The 16337-nt window shown below is 37.9% G+C and overlaps 1 protein-coding gene across 1 annotated transcript; it reads right to left on the bottom strand.

Moving 5' to 3' along the window:
* Positions 1-6188: 6188 nt before the first annotated feature.
* SENP8 (SUMO peptidase family member, NEDD8 specific) lies at positions 6189-6857 on the bottom strand. Its single transcript, XM_065872507.1, has one exon. The coding sequence runs from the start codon at positions 6825-6827 to the stop codon at positions 6189-6191; it is 639 nt and encodes a 212-aa protein (XP_065728579.1). The 5' UTR covers positions 6828-6857.
* Positions 6858-16337: the final 9480 nt, after the last annotated feature.

Below are 16337 nucleotides of genomic sequence, written 5' to 3'. Positions count from 1 at the left end.
AAACCAGGTAATCTTGGGAAGTTATCAACTATAAGTTTTAAAATCACAGAACTTTGGATATAAGGAAAGAGTGTGTGCATGGCTAACAGACGAGGTGAAGGAAAGCTTGTTATGAGTCCAGAGTAGCAAGGCAGCCCACTCACTGAGCAAACTAAGATGTCCACCAAGACATTTATTTTGATGAAGTTATTTAATATTCCCCCTTTCTTAAAGCACTCTGGGAATCAGATGGGGGAAAATGGACTAACACCATTTTATCAAGTATTGGCAAAAGTTATAGCTGGGAAAGTCTTTGCATGGTGAATGGAAGAGATCTCACAGAACTGAGTAACTGATTCTCTTAATATTTAGATGTTGAATTAGGTTAGGTCTTGATCTGCTTCTAGCCAGTTGATCTCTTCAAATATGTCAACTGACATTCAAAGAAAGATAGACAAGATGAAAAGGCAGAGGGCTATTTACCAGATGAGGGAACAAGATAAAACCCCAGAAAAACAACTAAATGAAGTGGAGATAGGCAACCTTCCAGAAAAAGAATTCAGAATAATGATAGTGAAGATGATCCAGGACCTCGGAAAAAGAATGGAGGCAAAGATTGAGAAGATGAAAGAAATGTTTAACAAAGACCTAGAAGAGCCAAAGAACAAACAGAGAGAGATGAACAATAACTGAAATGAAAACTACACTAGAAGGAATCAATAGCAGAATAACTGAGGCAGAAGAACGGGTAAGTGACCTGGAAGACAGAATGGTGGAATTCACTGCCGCGGAACAGAATAAAGAAAAAAGAATGAAAAGAAATGAAGACAGCTTAAGAGACCTCTGGCACAACATTAAACGCAATAACATTCGCATTATAGGGGTCCCAGAGGGAGAAGAGAGAGAGAAAGGGCATGAGAAAATATTTAAAGAGATTATAGTCGAAAAATTCCCTAACATGGGAAAGGAAATAGCCACCCATGTCTAGGAAGCGCAGAGAGTCCCATTTAGGATAAACCCAAGGAGAAACACGCCGAGACACACAGTAATCGAACTGGCAAAAATTAAAGACAAAGAAAAATTACTGAAAGCAGCTAGGGAAAAATGACATGTAACGTACAAGGTAACTCCCATAAGGTTAAGAGCTGATTTCTCAGCAGAAACTCTACAAACCAGAAGGAAGTGGCATGATATACTTAGTGATGAAAGGGGAGAACTTACAACCAAGATTACTCTACCCAGCAAGGATCTCATTCAGATTCGATGGAGAAATCAAACGCTTTACAGACAAGCAAAAGCTAAGAGAATTCAGCACCACCCAACCAGCTCTACAACAAATGCTAAAGGAACTTCTCTAAGTGGGAAACACAGAGAAGAAAAGGACCTACAAAAACAAACCCAAAACAATTAAGAAAATGGTCACAGGAACATAAATATCGATAATTACCTTAAGCATGAATGGATTAAATGCTCCAACCAAATGACACAGGCTTGCTGAATGGATACAAAAACAAGACCCATATATATGCTGTCTACAAGAGACCCACTTCAGACCTAGGGACACATAAAGACTGAAAGTGAGAGGATGGAAAAAGATATTCCATGCAAATGGAAATCAAAAGAAAGCTGGAGTAGCAATACTCATATCAAATAAGACTTTAAAATAAAGAATGTTACAAGAGACAAGGAAAGACACTTCATAATGATCAAGGAATCAATCCAAGAAGAAGATATAACAATTATAAATATATATGCACCCAACATAAGAGCAGCTCAATACATAAGGCAACTGCTAACAGCTCTAAAAGAGGAAATCGACAGTAACACAATAATAGTGGGGGACTTTAACACCCCACTTACACCAATGGACAGATCATCCAAAGTGAAAATAAATAAGGAAACAGAAGCTTTAAATGACACAATAGACCAGATAGATTTAATTGATATTTATAGGACATTCCATCCCAAAACACCAGATTACACTTTCTTCTCAAGTGCGCATGGAACATTCTCCAGGATAGATCACATCTTAGGTCACAAATCACAAATCAATCCTCAGTAAATTTAAGAAAACTGAAATCATATCAAGCATCTTTTCTGACCACAATGACATTAGATTAGAAATGAATTACAGGGAAAAAACCGTAAAAAACACAAACTCATGGAAGCTGAACAATATGTTACTAAATAACTGAGACATCACTGAAGAAATCAAAGAGGAAATCAAAAAATACCTAGAGACAAATGACAATGAAAACACGGCAATCCAAAACCTATGGGATGCAGCAAAAGCAGTTCTAAGAGGGAAATTTATAGCTATACAAGCGTACCTGAAGAAACAAGAAAAATCTCAAATAAAGAATCTAATCTTACACCTAAAGGAAAGAAGAACAAACAAAACCCAAAGTTAGCAGAAGGAAAGAAATCATAAAGATCAGAGCAGAAAGAAATGAAATAGAAACAAAGAAAACAATAGCAAAGACCAATAAAACTAAAAGCTGGTTCTTCGAGAAGATAAACAAAATTGATAAACCATTAGCCGGACTCATCAAGAAAAAGAGGGAGAGGACTCAAATCAATAAAATTAGAAATGAAAAAGGAGAAGTTACAACAGACACCACAGAAATACAAAACATCCTAAGAGACTACTACAAGCCACTCTATGCCAATAAAATGGACAACCTGGAAGAAATGGACAAATTCTTAGAAAGGTATAACCTTCCAAGACTGAACTAGGAAGAAATAGAAAATATGAACAGACCAATCACAAGTAATGAAATTGAAACTGTGATTAAAAATCTTCCAACAGGGACTTCCCTGGTGGTCCAGTGGTTGGGAATCCGCCTTCCAGTGCAGGGGATGTGGGTTCGATCCCTGGTCAGGGAACTAAGATCCCACATGCCACGGGGCAACTAAGCCCATGTGCGCTCTGGAGCCCATGCGCCACAACTAGAGAGAAGCCCGCCTGCCACAACAAAAGGTCCCACATGCTGAAACTAAGACCCAATGCAGCCAAATAAAAAAAAAAAAAAAAAAAAAATCTTCCAACAAAGAAAAGTCCAGGACCAGATGGCTTCACATGTGAATTCTATCTAACATTTAGAGAAGAGCTAACACCCATCCTTCTCAAAGTCTTCCAAAAAGTTGCAGAGGAAGGAACACTCCCAACACTCACTCTATGAGGCCACCATCACCCTGATACCAAAACCAGACAAAGATACTACAAAAAAAGAAAATTACAGACCAATATCACTGATGAATATAGATGCAAAAATCCTCAACAAAATACTAGCAAACAGAATCCAACAACACATTAAAAGGATCATACACCATGATCAAATGGGATTTATCCCAGGGATGCAAGGATTCTTCAATATATACAAATCAATCAATGTGATACACCATATTAACAAATTGAAGAATAAAAACCATATGATCATCTCAGTAGATGCAGAAAAAGCTTTTGACAAAATTCAACACCCACTTATGATAAAAACTCTCCAGAAAGTGGGCACAGAGGGAGCCTACCTCAACATAATAAAGGCCATATATGACAAACCCACAGCAAACATCATTCTCAATGGTGAAAAACTGAAAGCATTTCCTCTAAGATCAGGAACAAGACAAGGATGTCCACTCTCACCACTATTATTCAACACAGTTTTGGAAGTCCTAGCCATGGCAACTAGAGAAGAAAAAGAAATAAAATACAAATTGGAAAAGAAGAAGTATAACTGTCACTGTTTGCAGGTGATATGATACTACACATACAGAATCATAAAGATGCCACCAGAAAACTACTACAGCTAATCAATGAATTTGGTAAAGTTGCAGGATACAAAATTAATGCATAGAAACCTCCTGCATTCCGATATACTAATGATGAAAAATCTGAAAGAGAAATTAAGGAAACACTCCCATTTACCACTGTAACAAGAAGAATAAAATACCTAGGAATAAACCTACCTAGGGAGACAAAAGAGCTATAAGCAGAAAACTATAAGACACTGATGAAAGAAATTAAAGATGATACCAACAGATAGAGAGATATACCATGTTTTTGGATTGGAAGGATCAACACTGTGAAAATGACTATAATACCCAAAGCAATCTACAGATTCAATGCAATCCCTATCAAATTACCAATGGCATTTTTTTTTTTACAGAACTAGAACAAAAAGTCTTAAAATTTGTATGGAGACACAGAAGACCCCGAATAGCCAAAGCAGGCTTGAGGGCAAAAAGCGGAGCTGGAGGAATCAGACTCCCTGACTTCAGACTATACTACAAAGTTACAGTAATCAAGACAATATGGTACTGGAACAAAAACAGAAATATAGATCAATAAACAAGATAGAAAGCTCAGAGATAAATGCACACACCTATGGTCAACTAATGTATGACAAAGGAGGCAAGGATACACGATGGAGAAAAGATAGTCTCTTCAATCAGTGGTGCTGGGAAAGCGGGACAGCTACATGTATAAGATGAAATTAGAGCACTCCCTAACACCATACACAAAAATAAACTCAAAATGGATTAGAGATCTAAATGTAAGACCAGACACTATAAAACTCTTAGAGGAAAACATAGGAAGAACACTCTTTGACATAAATCACAGCAAGATCTTTTTTGATCCACCTCCTAGAGTAATGGAAATAAAAACAAAAATAAAGAAATGGGACCTAATGAAACTTCAAAGCTTTTGCACAGGAAAGGAAACCATAAATAAGACGAAAAGACAACCCTCAGAATGGGAGAAAATATTTGCAAATGAATCAATGGACAAAGGATTAATCTCCAAAATATATAAACAGCTCATGCAGCTCAATATTAAAAAAACAAACAACCCAATCCAAAAATGGGCAGAAGGCCTAGACATTTCTCCAAAGAAGACATAAAGATGGCCAAGAAGCACATGAAAAGCTGCTCAACATCACTAATTATTAGAGAAATGCAAATCAAAACTACAATGAGGTATCACTTCACACCAGTTAGAATGGGCATCATCAGAAAATCTACAAACAACAAATGCTGGAGAGGGTGTGGAGGAAAGGGAACCCTCTTGCACTGTTGGTGGAAATGTAAATTGATACAGCCACTATAGAGAACAGTATGGAGGTTCCTGAAAAAGCTAAAAATAGAATTACCATATGATCCAGCAATCCCACTACTGGGCATATACCCAGAGAAAACCATAATTCAAAAAGACACATGCACCCCAATGTTCATTGCAACACTATTTACAATAGCCAGGTCATGGAAGCAACCTAAATGTCCATCGACAGACGAATGGATAAAGAAGATGTGTTACATATATACAATGGAATATTACTCAGCCATAAAAAGGAACGAAATTGTGTCATTTGTTGAGATGTGGATGGACCTAGAGACTGTCATACAGAGTGAAGTAAGTCAGAAAGAGAAAAACAAATATCGTATATTAACGCATATATGTGGAACCTATAAAAATGGTACAGATGAACCGGTTTGCACGTCGGAAACTGAGACACAGATGTAGAGAACAAATGTATGGACACCAAGGGGGGAAAGCTGCGGGGGGGTGGGGTGGGGCTGGTGTGATGAATTGGGCGATTGGGATTGAAATGTATACACTGATGTGTATAAAATTGATGATTAATAAGAACCTGCTGTATAAAAAAATAAAATTCAAAAAAAATAAAACAATCCTTTTACATGTCACTAGGCACTAACTAAAAATCAACAGAATAGCACAGTGAGTTGGCATACGGCTTTTAAATTGTTTATTTAGTTATAGGTCATGTTATGTCAAATCCCTTTTGACAAAAAAAAATATGTGGGCTGTGCAATAAGTTTTTGGTTCTGCTATAATTTTCTTCTTGCATTCTAGACTTCACATAGTCTTAATTTGTTTTACCGATCACTGCTTTTCATTTGGAATAAGCCAATGTGGGTAAGGGAGACCAAAAGGGAATTAATAAGTGTTAAGATAGCTTGGTTTTAAGGTTTTGGTGCATATTTTCAAGACATTTTCACAGAACATATTGCTCTCAAGTTAGAGTTAAAGTGAAACTTTCCATTAGGATAATACAGAGGATAACATTCTCTCAGGAAAAAGTAAGAATTTTAACCTTTCCTCTACCAGGCATCTTCCCTCAGGCACTGAGCCATCCAAATACATGGGGAGAGGCGAGGAGACTTCAAAAGTCACAAATATATTTCAACAGCTAATTTTTAGCAAGTGTGGCAATGAGATCTTTCCATTCTCCTCTCTTCTTTGTGATGTACGTAGGAGTGAGTAGCTGCAATAGTGATTCTGGCTGTTGCCTGAAGTAGTTCTGACACAAGGCCTCAGTGTTACATATCACGTACATCCCACAGTCATAGCTGTTTTGTTGAGCAGGGGCTTTCTCTTCCACAAAGGCCAATTTGTCTCCTTTTCTGCCTAAGAAAGCCTCTAGTTTCTCTGCTACCTGCTTTGCATGGACTGAGTTGCTCCTACTATGAGAATCATAATGAAAAAAGCTATTTTTATCTTGGAGATAAACCAACAAACTCCAATGGGTTCCCCCAGCTGCCTGGTTGGAATTATCATTGATGGCTAAAAATACAACTCTCTTGTGAGGGAGGTCCAAGGGTTCAAGGAACATGGCGATCTCTGCTGGGTTGCCAGTGCACTTGATGAACTGGGTGACTTCAGGGCTGATGAAGCAGACATGGTCAGAACAGTCATGAAACTGACTGTTGGCAAAGTACTCAAAGGCAAACCCAATAATATGGTCATTGAGCCAGCTTGGAGGATCCAATAGTGAGACATCTGATTGCCGCAGTAGACTGTCCATGTAACTCAAGACTACTGGGTCCATCTTGTACTGACCAGGGCTGCTCAGAAATTCCAGAAGCTGAAGGAGAGGCAGAAGACAATATTTACTGTTGAATATGATACTTGGCTGTAAAATGGGGATCATAAATATCAACTACTCTTACAAGGTTTTGGGTAAGGATTAAATATAACTGTAAAGTGTTTAGCAACAATGTCTGGCTAAGAGTAAACACTCAAAAAAACCCTCTAGCTTATGTGCTTTATGTTAACAATTAGTTAGAATGAAAACTTTGGAAATTCTGCATCTGAAATAATAAGCATGGATTTAAAATCTCCTCTTTAAATGCAGAGATTGGTTAAAATTATAACTAATGTTTTACCAAACTCTATAGCATTAACCATATATTTGGCCCTTTAATGAATATGCATGATAAGAATGGCGAATTGTTTTTATATTAAAGATGAATTTTCAGGGCTTCCCTGGTGGTGCAGTGGTTAAGAATCCACCTGCCAATGCAGGGGACATGGGTTCGAGCCCCGGTCCAGGAAGGTCCCACACGCCGTGGAGCAACTGGGCCCGTGTGCCACAACTGCTGAGCCTGCGCTCTAAAGCCTGTGAGCCACAACTGCTGAAGCCTGCGTGCCTAGAGCCTGTGCTCCGCAACGAGAGGCCGCCGCAATGAAAGGCCCGCACACTGCAACGAAGACTGGCCCCTGCTTGCCAAAACTAAGAAAGCCTGCGTGCAGCAACGAAGACGCAACTCAGCCAAGAATAAATAAATTAATTAATTTAAAAAAGGATGAATTTTCAGAGTCCAATTTAAATGTTACTAATTACTAAGGGAAATAGCTTCCATTTCAAAATTAATTTTCAAGAGATAAGATAAAATATTGCTTCCTCATTCCATAATGGAAAGTGACAGTGAATAGAGTAGTTAAAAGGAACTGTAATTTCAAGAACAGAAAATCATGAGTAATACAAATGAAATTCATTCCTGATTCTGCCCAGTTATGAACATGAGTGACAGTCTTTCCCATCTTTAACCTCAAGGGGTAAGACAGAGACTACAGAAATTCTTCGGGCACTGAAAGGTAGTGTGGCACAGGAATCATGAGACCTGGGTCTAGCCCTAGTTCTACCACTGATTTGCTAGTATCATCCTGATTAAGTCATTTAATTGATTTTGATTTTGTCCTTGTTTTTGGTCATCTGTAAAAAGGCCCCAGAAAGTTGTAGAAAAGGCCAAATAATTTTACTCGAAGGTATTAAAAAAGTATAAAATGTTGTACAAATAGTATTTATGTTATTAATTGGATGATATTAGTAAGATGATTGGACAATCTGGATAGAGCTCCAAACTAATCAAAGGAAATGAGGCTTGGAAACAAATATCCATTCATATTACCTTGTTCAAACAAAGGCATGACTAACTTAGAGTGGGAGCAAGACAAGTCACATAGTAAGATTAATATGCTCATGATCACCTGAGGTAAGGTGCTAACAGAGACAAGAAATGTGATAAGTGTGGTAATATTTGAACCTAACAGAGGTCACTGCTATGCACTCACTTGGCAGCATAACAATATTTCTAAAAATCATAAAGCAATAAACTGTCACATGCAGACTGTGAGTACAAAGCAAAGCATATTGTAAGACAGTAACACTGCTATGAAAGACTGGGCTAGAATAGTGACATCAATTTCATCAATTCTGGCCATTAGACCAGTTATTTTACCACTTGGTTACACTATTAGAACAATAAAATTTGGGACACAACCATTTTCATGTAATCAAAACCCTACAAAAACCCATACAGAAAAATAAATATACCCCTGAAGAAAAAACCTCAAGTAATGAGGTAGCTGGGAAGCACCAAAGACGGGTTTTTTGTGCATACAGTGTATCATAATATGAACTATTTCAGAAGTAATACAAGGCTGTTGATGAGTGTGTATATCAATCTGTATAAAATAAGATGGCATGAATTAAGATTTTCTTAAGAAGAATAACTTCAGCACAGACATAAACTGGAGCCAGGAATGAAGTTAACGAGGCATAGAGTACACTTGTTATGGGTGGGCCACAAATTTGGCTCTTGCCTTTTGGCAGCTAACCAGAGAGTGTTAAGTTAAACATTCACAATGTCCATAAGGTAAAAACAAAGCAATTGCTCTGGAGAGGTAAAAGCATTCTTTGCATTAAGGTCAGACAGAATTCTCTCAAGGAATTTTCATAAAAGACATGGTGTATTATAATGAATGTCCCATAATATCCTTATAAAAGATGAAACAGTTTCAGAGGACTGTTTCTTACAATGATCCTTAATATCCAGCCTGATGGCAAATGAGCAAACAGCAATCTAGTAAAAGCAGCTGTGGGAGGCTAGGTGCTCAGCTGGCTGCTGCTGTAACTGGATTTAAGAATATATGAGTATGAAAAGGGAATGACTGCATGTGCATCGAGCAAGGCTCCCTGACTCTCCCCATCATGCCTTCAATGACTATGAGGAGTGGTAAGGGCCAGACTGTACTGCCTGGCAAATACCTGGAGACCTGCTCTCTATGCTGACCGCTGAAATCAGACCCACACCTTAATAGCAAACCCAACTAGGGGTAGAAGCCCATAAGAAGAGTGCCTGAACAGACAGGCATCTCACCTTGGAGGGAGTGTCTACAGGCAGGGCCAAGATTTTCTTCAGAAAACAATTTTTGTGTTTTGTTTGTTTGATTTTGAAAACATCCAACATACAGACATTGGGTCAATCAGGACTTAATTCTATTCCATACAGCATGATTGCAATAGCTTAACCTCAACAATTCTTTTTTTTTTTTTTTTTGCGGTACGCGGGCCTCTCACTGTTGTGGCCTCTCCCGTTGTGGAGCACAGGCTCCGGACGCGCAGGCTCAGCGGCCATGGCTCACGGGCCCAGCTGCTCCGTGGCATGTGGGATCTTCCCGGACCGGGGCACGAACCCGTGTCCCATGCATCGGCAGGCGGACTCTTAACCACTGCGCCACCAGGGAAGCCCTAACCTCAATAATTCTAAAGCAGATGGAACCAGACTGGCCTTTGGGCAAACCACCTTGGCCAAGAAAATGGATGCTAAACTTCATATCGGAAGACTTGAAATTTAGACTCCATTATGTTAACTCATTGGCTACATGATCATAAACAAACTGCTTCATTTCTTTAAGACACAGTTTCCTTTTCTGTAAAGTGAAAATATTAATACATGACCTTTACCAACGGGTATTTGTCAGTATTTAATGAAGAAACGTAAGTAACTAATACTTAAAAAAAATATAAAAGTAGTATTTCCAGATATCTACTGGGTCATCAGGAAATTTATATCCTGACAACTGGTAACTGTAGTGATTCACACTGAACAAATGTTTATTGAGTGTTTCCTATGTGCTAGGGGCTAGAAAATCAGAATGGGGATAAGATAGTCATAGTTCCTACCCTCACTGAGCTTAAGCCTATTATGCTATATAATGAATACATAATGAATATATACATCTCTTTTAGTCAATAAACACCTATTGAGTACCTAATATTAGGTGTCATGGGAGATACAAAGATGTGTAAGGTAGCTTACACGCAAAGAAGAAGCCCATAAGCCACAAATAAAATGAATGGGAATTCAAAAGAGGGAAATGGATGGAGAGCTCGGATCAGGAAAGACTTCAAGGAGAAAGTGGCATAAAAGTGGGCTCTTGAAAGGCAGGTAGAGTTGCACGTGTAGAAGGGCATTAAGAAGGCAGAGAGGCAAGGAAAGTGCCTTTAAGTGTGTAGTCCAGTTTGTCTGGAATGAAGTGGGAGTAGGGATGTAGGTGAAGGCTGGAGGAGGATTATCAGAAGCTAAGTGTTGATAGACTGATTTCCAAGTGTAAAGTGTAGAACTTATACTGGAGAAAATGTGGAGCCATTAATGGCTTTGTCAGTGCTTTAGGAAGATTAATGATTCAGGCATAGTATACAGGATTAACTGGTAGGGAGAGAAATTGGAGGTAGAGATCAACTAGATTTTCATTGAAAGTAAAGGTAGGAGGACATGACCTAAACCAGGTGAAATGGTAGTAGGAGAGAGGCAAGGAGGAAAAGATATTATAGACAGAGTATCAATAAGGGATCAGAGGAGGGTAGATAAGAGAGAAGAATTAAGAAACAGTCTGGAAGCTTTCGTTGGAGTGACTGGAAGAACAGTGATCCCATCATTAATGGAGTAAGGGAAAAGGAGATGGAAGGGGACCTAGCACAAGACCCAGGAGCCATTTGGAACCATCCTAGGGTTATATCCTTTCTATATAGTGAGCACTGTGCTTAGCATATCTGAGGTACAATAAATGTTTGTCATATGAATGAACCCTTTTAAAAAGGGAGTCAGAAAATACAGATTAGGAAAAAAGGGAAATAAGGCATTTTAAGATTTTTGTTTTGTCTGTAACATCCCCATTTTTGCTTTGGTTTTGTGTCTTGTCTGTTTTTTCTCTGTTGATTAGTAGTAAATTCCTTCAGAATTAAGAGACCTATGTATCTGGTCCTGGTGGATGGTAAGGAATATTGGGGAGACAATGACCTCCTTATAGTTCTATTTGTAAAATCCTACAAAATATAGTATAGTCATTTTCACAATGTTGATTCTTCCAATCCAAGAACATAGTATATCTCCCCATCTGTTTGAATGAAATTAGAACACTCCCTAACACTATACACAAAAATAAACTCAAAATGGGTTGATTAAAGACCAACATGTAAGGCCAGACACTATCAAACTCTTAGAGGAAAACATAGGCAGAACACTCTATGACATAAATCACAGCAAGATCCTTTTTGACCCACCTCCTAGAGAAATGGAAATAAAAACAAAAATAAACAAATGGGGCCTAATGAAACTTAAAAGCTTTTGCACAGCAAATGAAACCATACAAAACAAAAAGACAACCCTCAGAATGGGAGAAAATATTTGCAAATGAAGCAACTGACAAAGCATTAATCTCCAAAATATACAAGCAGCTTATGCAGCTCAATATCAAAAAAACAAACAACCCAATCCAAAAATGGGCAGAAGACCTAAATAGACATTTCTCCAAAGAAGATATACAGATTGCCAACAAACACATGAAAAGATGCTCAACATCACTAATCATTAGAGAAATGCAAGTCATAACTACAATGAGATATCACCTCACACCAGTCAGAATGGCCATCATCAAAATATCTACAAACAATAAATTATGGAGAGGGTGTGGAGAAAAGGGAACCCTCTTGCACTGTTGGTGGGAATGTAAATTGATACAGCCACTATAGAGAACAGTATGGAGGTTCCTTAAAAAACTACAAATAGAACTACCATACGACCCAGCAATCCCACTACCGGGCATATACCCTAAGAAAACCATAATTCAAAAAGAGTCATGTACCACAATGTTCACTGCAGCACTAGTTACAATAGCCAGGACATGGAAGCAACCTAAGTGTCCATCAACAGATGAATGGATGAAGAAGATGTGGCACACATATACAATGGAATATTACTCAGCCATAAAAAGAAACGAAATTGAGTTATTTGCAGTGAGGTGGATGGACCTAGAGCCTGTCATACAGAGTGAAGTAAGTCAGAAAGAGAAAAACAAATACCGTATGCTAACACATATATATGGAATCTAAAAAAAAAACATGGTTCTGATGAACCTAGGGGCAGGACAGGAATAAAGACACAGAGGTAGAGAATGGGCTTGAGGACACAGGGAGGGGGAAGGGTAAGCTGGGACGAAGTGAGAGAGTAGCACTGACATATATACACTACCAAATATAAAACCAATAGCTAGTGGGAAGCAGTTGCATGGTACAGGGAGATCAGCTCGGTGCTCTGCAACCACCTAGAGGGGTGGGATAGGGAGGGTGGGAGGGAGATACAAGAGGGAGGGGATATGGCGATATACGTATGCATACAGCTGATTCAATTTGTTATACAGCAGAAACTAACACAACACTGTAAAGCAATTATACTCCAATAAAGATGTTAAAAAAATATATAGTATAGTTTTATATTTTGGAGCCAGGAGGCTTTGAGTTCAGGATCTGACTTTACCCCTTGCTATCTGTGTGACTCTGGACAAGTTATTCATCCTCTTTCCTGGCCTCATTTTCTTCATCTGTAAAAGGAGGTAATAATAAAACCTGTCTCTCAAGAGTTGCTTTGTGAATTAAAAACACAAGTGAAAAGACTCAGCACGTTGTCTGGTAGATAGCAAGCTCTCAAAAAAAAAATTGTTTCCTGCCCTGTTCTCTATATATTTGCGGTGGTAATAATGGATCTTAAAGATTTCTTGAAAATAAAGCATCTGTTTGTCTCTTTATATAAAGCCACAAAGTCACCAAGGATAGATCTAGCCAGGGCATGACTCTGCACTCTTGTACTTTACCTTTGGCATAAGCAGAGTGAATGCTAACTCCAGAGAAAAGCAGTCTCTCAACCTGAGTGAAGCGTGCTGTTAATGTGTTGTCAGCATACACAAACCTTGTGGTTATCTTCCAACTTCTGTAGCTAAATGAAGTGAACACTGAATTCATAGTATAGAGCACTTCCCAAATATTTAATTTTAACAAAAGGAAGAGACTATTTTTCATATTAATCTTAAAATCCTTAAAATGCATACTACTTGAATATTTCTGTTTGTTATAAAAACAGGGAAATTAAATAAAAATAAAAATTAATTTAAAGGGAAAGTTTATAATTCAATAGGAACCATTCTGATTTCCTGCTGATATAAGGCAAGAAGCTGCAGGTTCAGTAGAAAAAACACTAGGCTGGGAGTCAGTAGACTTGGGATTCAGTTCAGATCTGCAATCAACCAGTTGTTTGACTCTGGAGAAGACATTTTAAACTTCTGGGTCTCAGCTTCATCATCTGTAAAGTGAGGTTTGGACTAGATAAATAGAGGTTCTAGCCAGGGATGCACGTTTGAATCACCTATGGAGATTTTAAAGAACACACATGATCTATCTCGGGGGGGAGGGTCTGGGCACCTGTATTTTTAAGATGTTTCCAAGTGATTCTATGATTTCTAAAAGACTCCTCTAGCTCTAGGGTTGTACAATTCTAAGCTCTAATCTTTGCAAATTTAAAAATCTTCCCTTGTGGGAAGTAGCCGCATAGTACAGGGAGATCAGCTCAGGGCTTTGTGTCCACCTAGAGGGGTGGGATAGGGAGGGTGGGAGGGAGACCGCAAGAGGGAGGAGATATGGAGATGTATGTATAGCTGATTCACTTTGTTATACAGCAGAAACTAACACACCATTGTAAAGCAATTATACTCCAATAAAGATGTTAAATACAATACAATAAAATAAAAATCTTCCCTTCCTATTTAAAGTCTTACTGGAACAAAGTCATGCTCATTTCTTTATATATTCTTTATGGCTGCTTTTGAGCTATAAGAGCTGAGTAGCCTGCAAAGTCTAATATATTTACTGTTTGCCCTCTTAGAGAAAAACTTTGCCAATCCCTGTTTTAGACCACTATAATGTAACCTACTGTAAATGTCTAGGCTGAATTAATTTTAAGAGCTTTTAGAGATCTAATAAAGCATTGGAGCTATTTGTTAAAATATCTTAAAGGCAGTTTCCAAGTAGATTAACCTTTAACTAGAGGTGTTACTGCTGATTCAGCTGGAATTTTTGATGAGCAAATACTTAAAAATACTAATTACAGTGGATATAAGAATTGCCTACATTAGAGATGCATAAATATTCATAAGATCAAAAATATACATGAAGTTTTTAATTAACAAGCATTTCATAAGGTATGCATCAATTCTCATAACTTCTGGGAAAATATGCCTGTTGTGGTTAAAACCACAGTAGTGAGCCAGATAAGTTTTACTGTAAAGCCCCAAAGAAAACACTATCCCAGAACTGTGACTTTTATTCATTTTTCCCCCTAATTATTCAGAAAGGGTTCCTTAAAAAAGAAGAAAAAAAAAAAGGAACAGCTTCATTCAGTTATGTTTTTAAACACTACAAAGGGCAAAGTGCAGCTATTTACTCATTTTAAGTGAAGATTATAAGTTAGTAGTTTTGAAATGCAGTTCCCCTTTCCCCTCCTCACTCCCTTCAGTTTTTGTTTTAAATTGTATCAAACTGCAAACGCTCACAGATGTGGTCTGTGCTCCTCTAACTAGATACATGGCTATGTGCCAGCAGGTATTGACAGACAAAAGCAAACAAACACACCCACACACCAAAAATCAAACATAGGCTAATAATCCCAGTGCATCTTCCTAGAGCTTCAATTTCACTAATTTTTGGGGAAAAGAGCTAAGCAATTTAATCTTAAATATTGATATTTTTATATCTTAAATACTTAAAACGTTTAAATCAGTAACTTACATCTTAATTAACATAAACATGGACATAATGTAGCATAAAATGCAAAATCAGCATAGATTTTTAAAATAAGAAATTTCCAGAGAACTTTTGCACCTGAGAAAGGCGATTTTCTATCCTTGTGGTTACAGGGTTTAGTTTATTATATCTTCCAACTTCTGTAGCTAAATGAAGTGAACACTGAATTCATAGCATAGAACACTTCCCAAATATTTAATTTTAACAAAAGGAAGAGACGATTTTTCATATTAATCTTAAAAACCTTAAAATGCATACTACTTGAATATTTAGGATTCTTAGGAACCAGATTCCCTAAAAATTAATAAAGACATGAGCAAAACCTTATGCTTTAGCAGCTTAAATGTGTATAGGAGCAAGACAATTATTGAAGCAAATTTATTCATTTGGTCAAAATACATTTATTCGTCTTTTCTGTGTGCCAATTTTGCCTACAATAATGACTAGAAATTGAACCTAATATTATATAATGAAAATATAGACATCATCCCTGAACTTTCTATTTTCTTCATACCTCCTCTCCAATTGATAAGTCCTATTGATTCTACAGCCAAAATGTTCTGAACCTGTCCAATGGCTTTCATCTTGACTTCCATCACAGTCAAGCCCATCAACATTTTTTATCTCGATATACCCTAACAGGTCTCCTTACTTCTACTATTGACCCCTCCAGTAAATTGTTCATACAGCTGTCAGAGTAACTGTTTAAAAATTTGTCAGGTCACACCTGTCCTGTTTAAAACCCTCTGGTAGCACACTATTACACTCAGAAAAAAAGGTGAATGCCCTGCCCCAGCTGCTTACAAACACTCTGCATGATCACATGGCCCCAGCCACCGCTCCACTCTCATTTCCATCACTCTTCCCCTTGCCCACTAAGCTCAAGCCACACCAATTTTCTTTTTATTCTTCAAACACACCATGCTTTTTTTCTCCTGAGGGCTGGGGTACTAGCTGTGCCTGAACCTTCTAGTGGTTGGCTCCATGTGTTGGGTAGATTTCAGTTTAAATGTCACTTATTCACAGAGATCTCCCATGATCAGTCAAAATAAGAGGCCCCCAGTCACTCTCTTGTCCTTTAATTTCAATTCCTTGCATAGCACTTGTGGCTGTCTGACAGTTTTTTTTCATTTATTTGTTTCT

This window comes from Phocoena phocoena, chromosome 2 (genome assembly GCF_963924675.1).
Source record: "Phocoena phocoena chromosome 2, mPhoPho1.1, whole genome shotgun sequence".
Classification (NCBI taxonomy): domain Eukaryota; kingdom Metazoa; phylum Chordata; class Mammalia; order Artiodactyla; family Phocoenidae; genus Phocoena; species Phocoena phocoena.
This window is presented reverse-complemented; position numbering and strand designations above follow the sequence as displayed.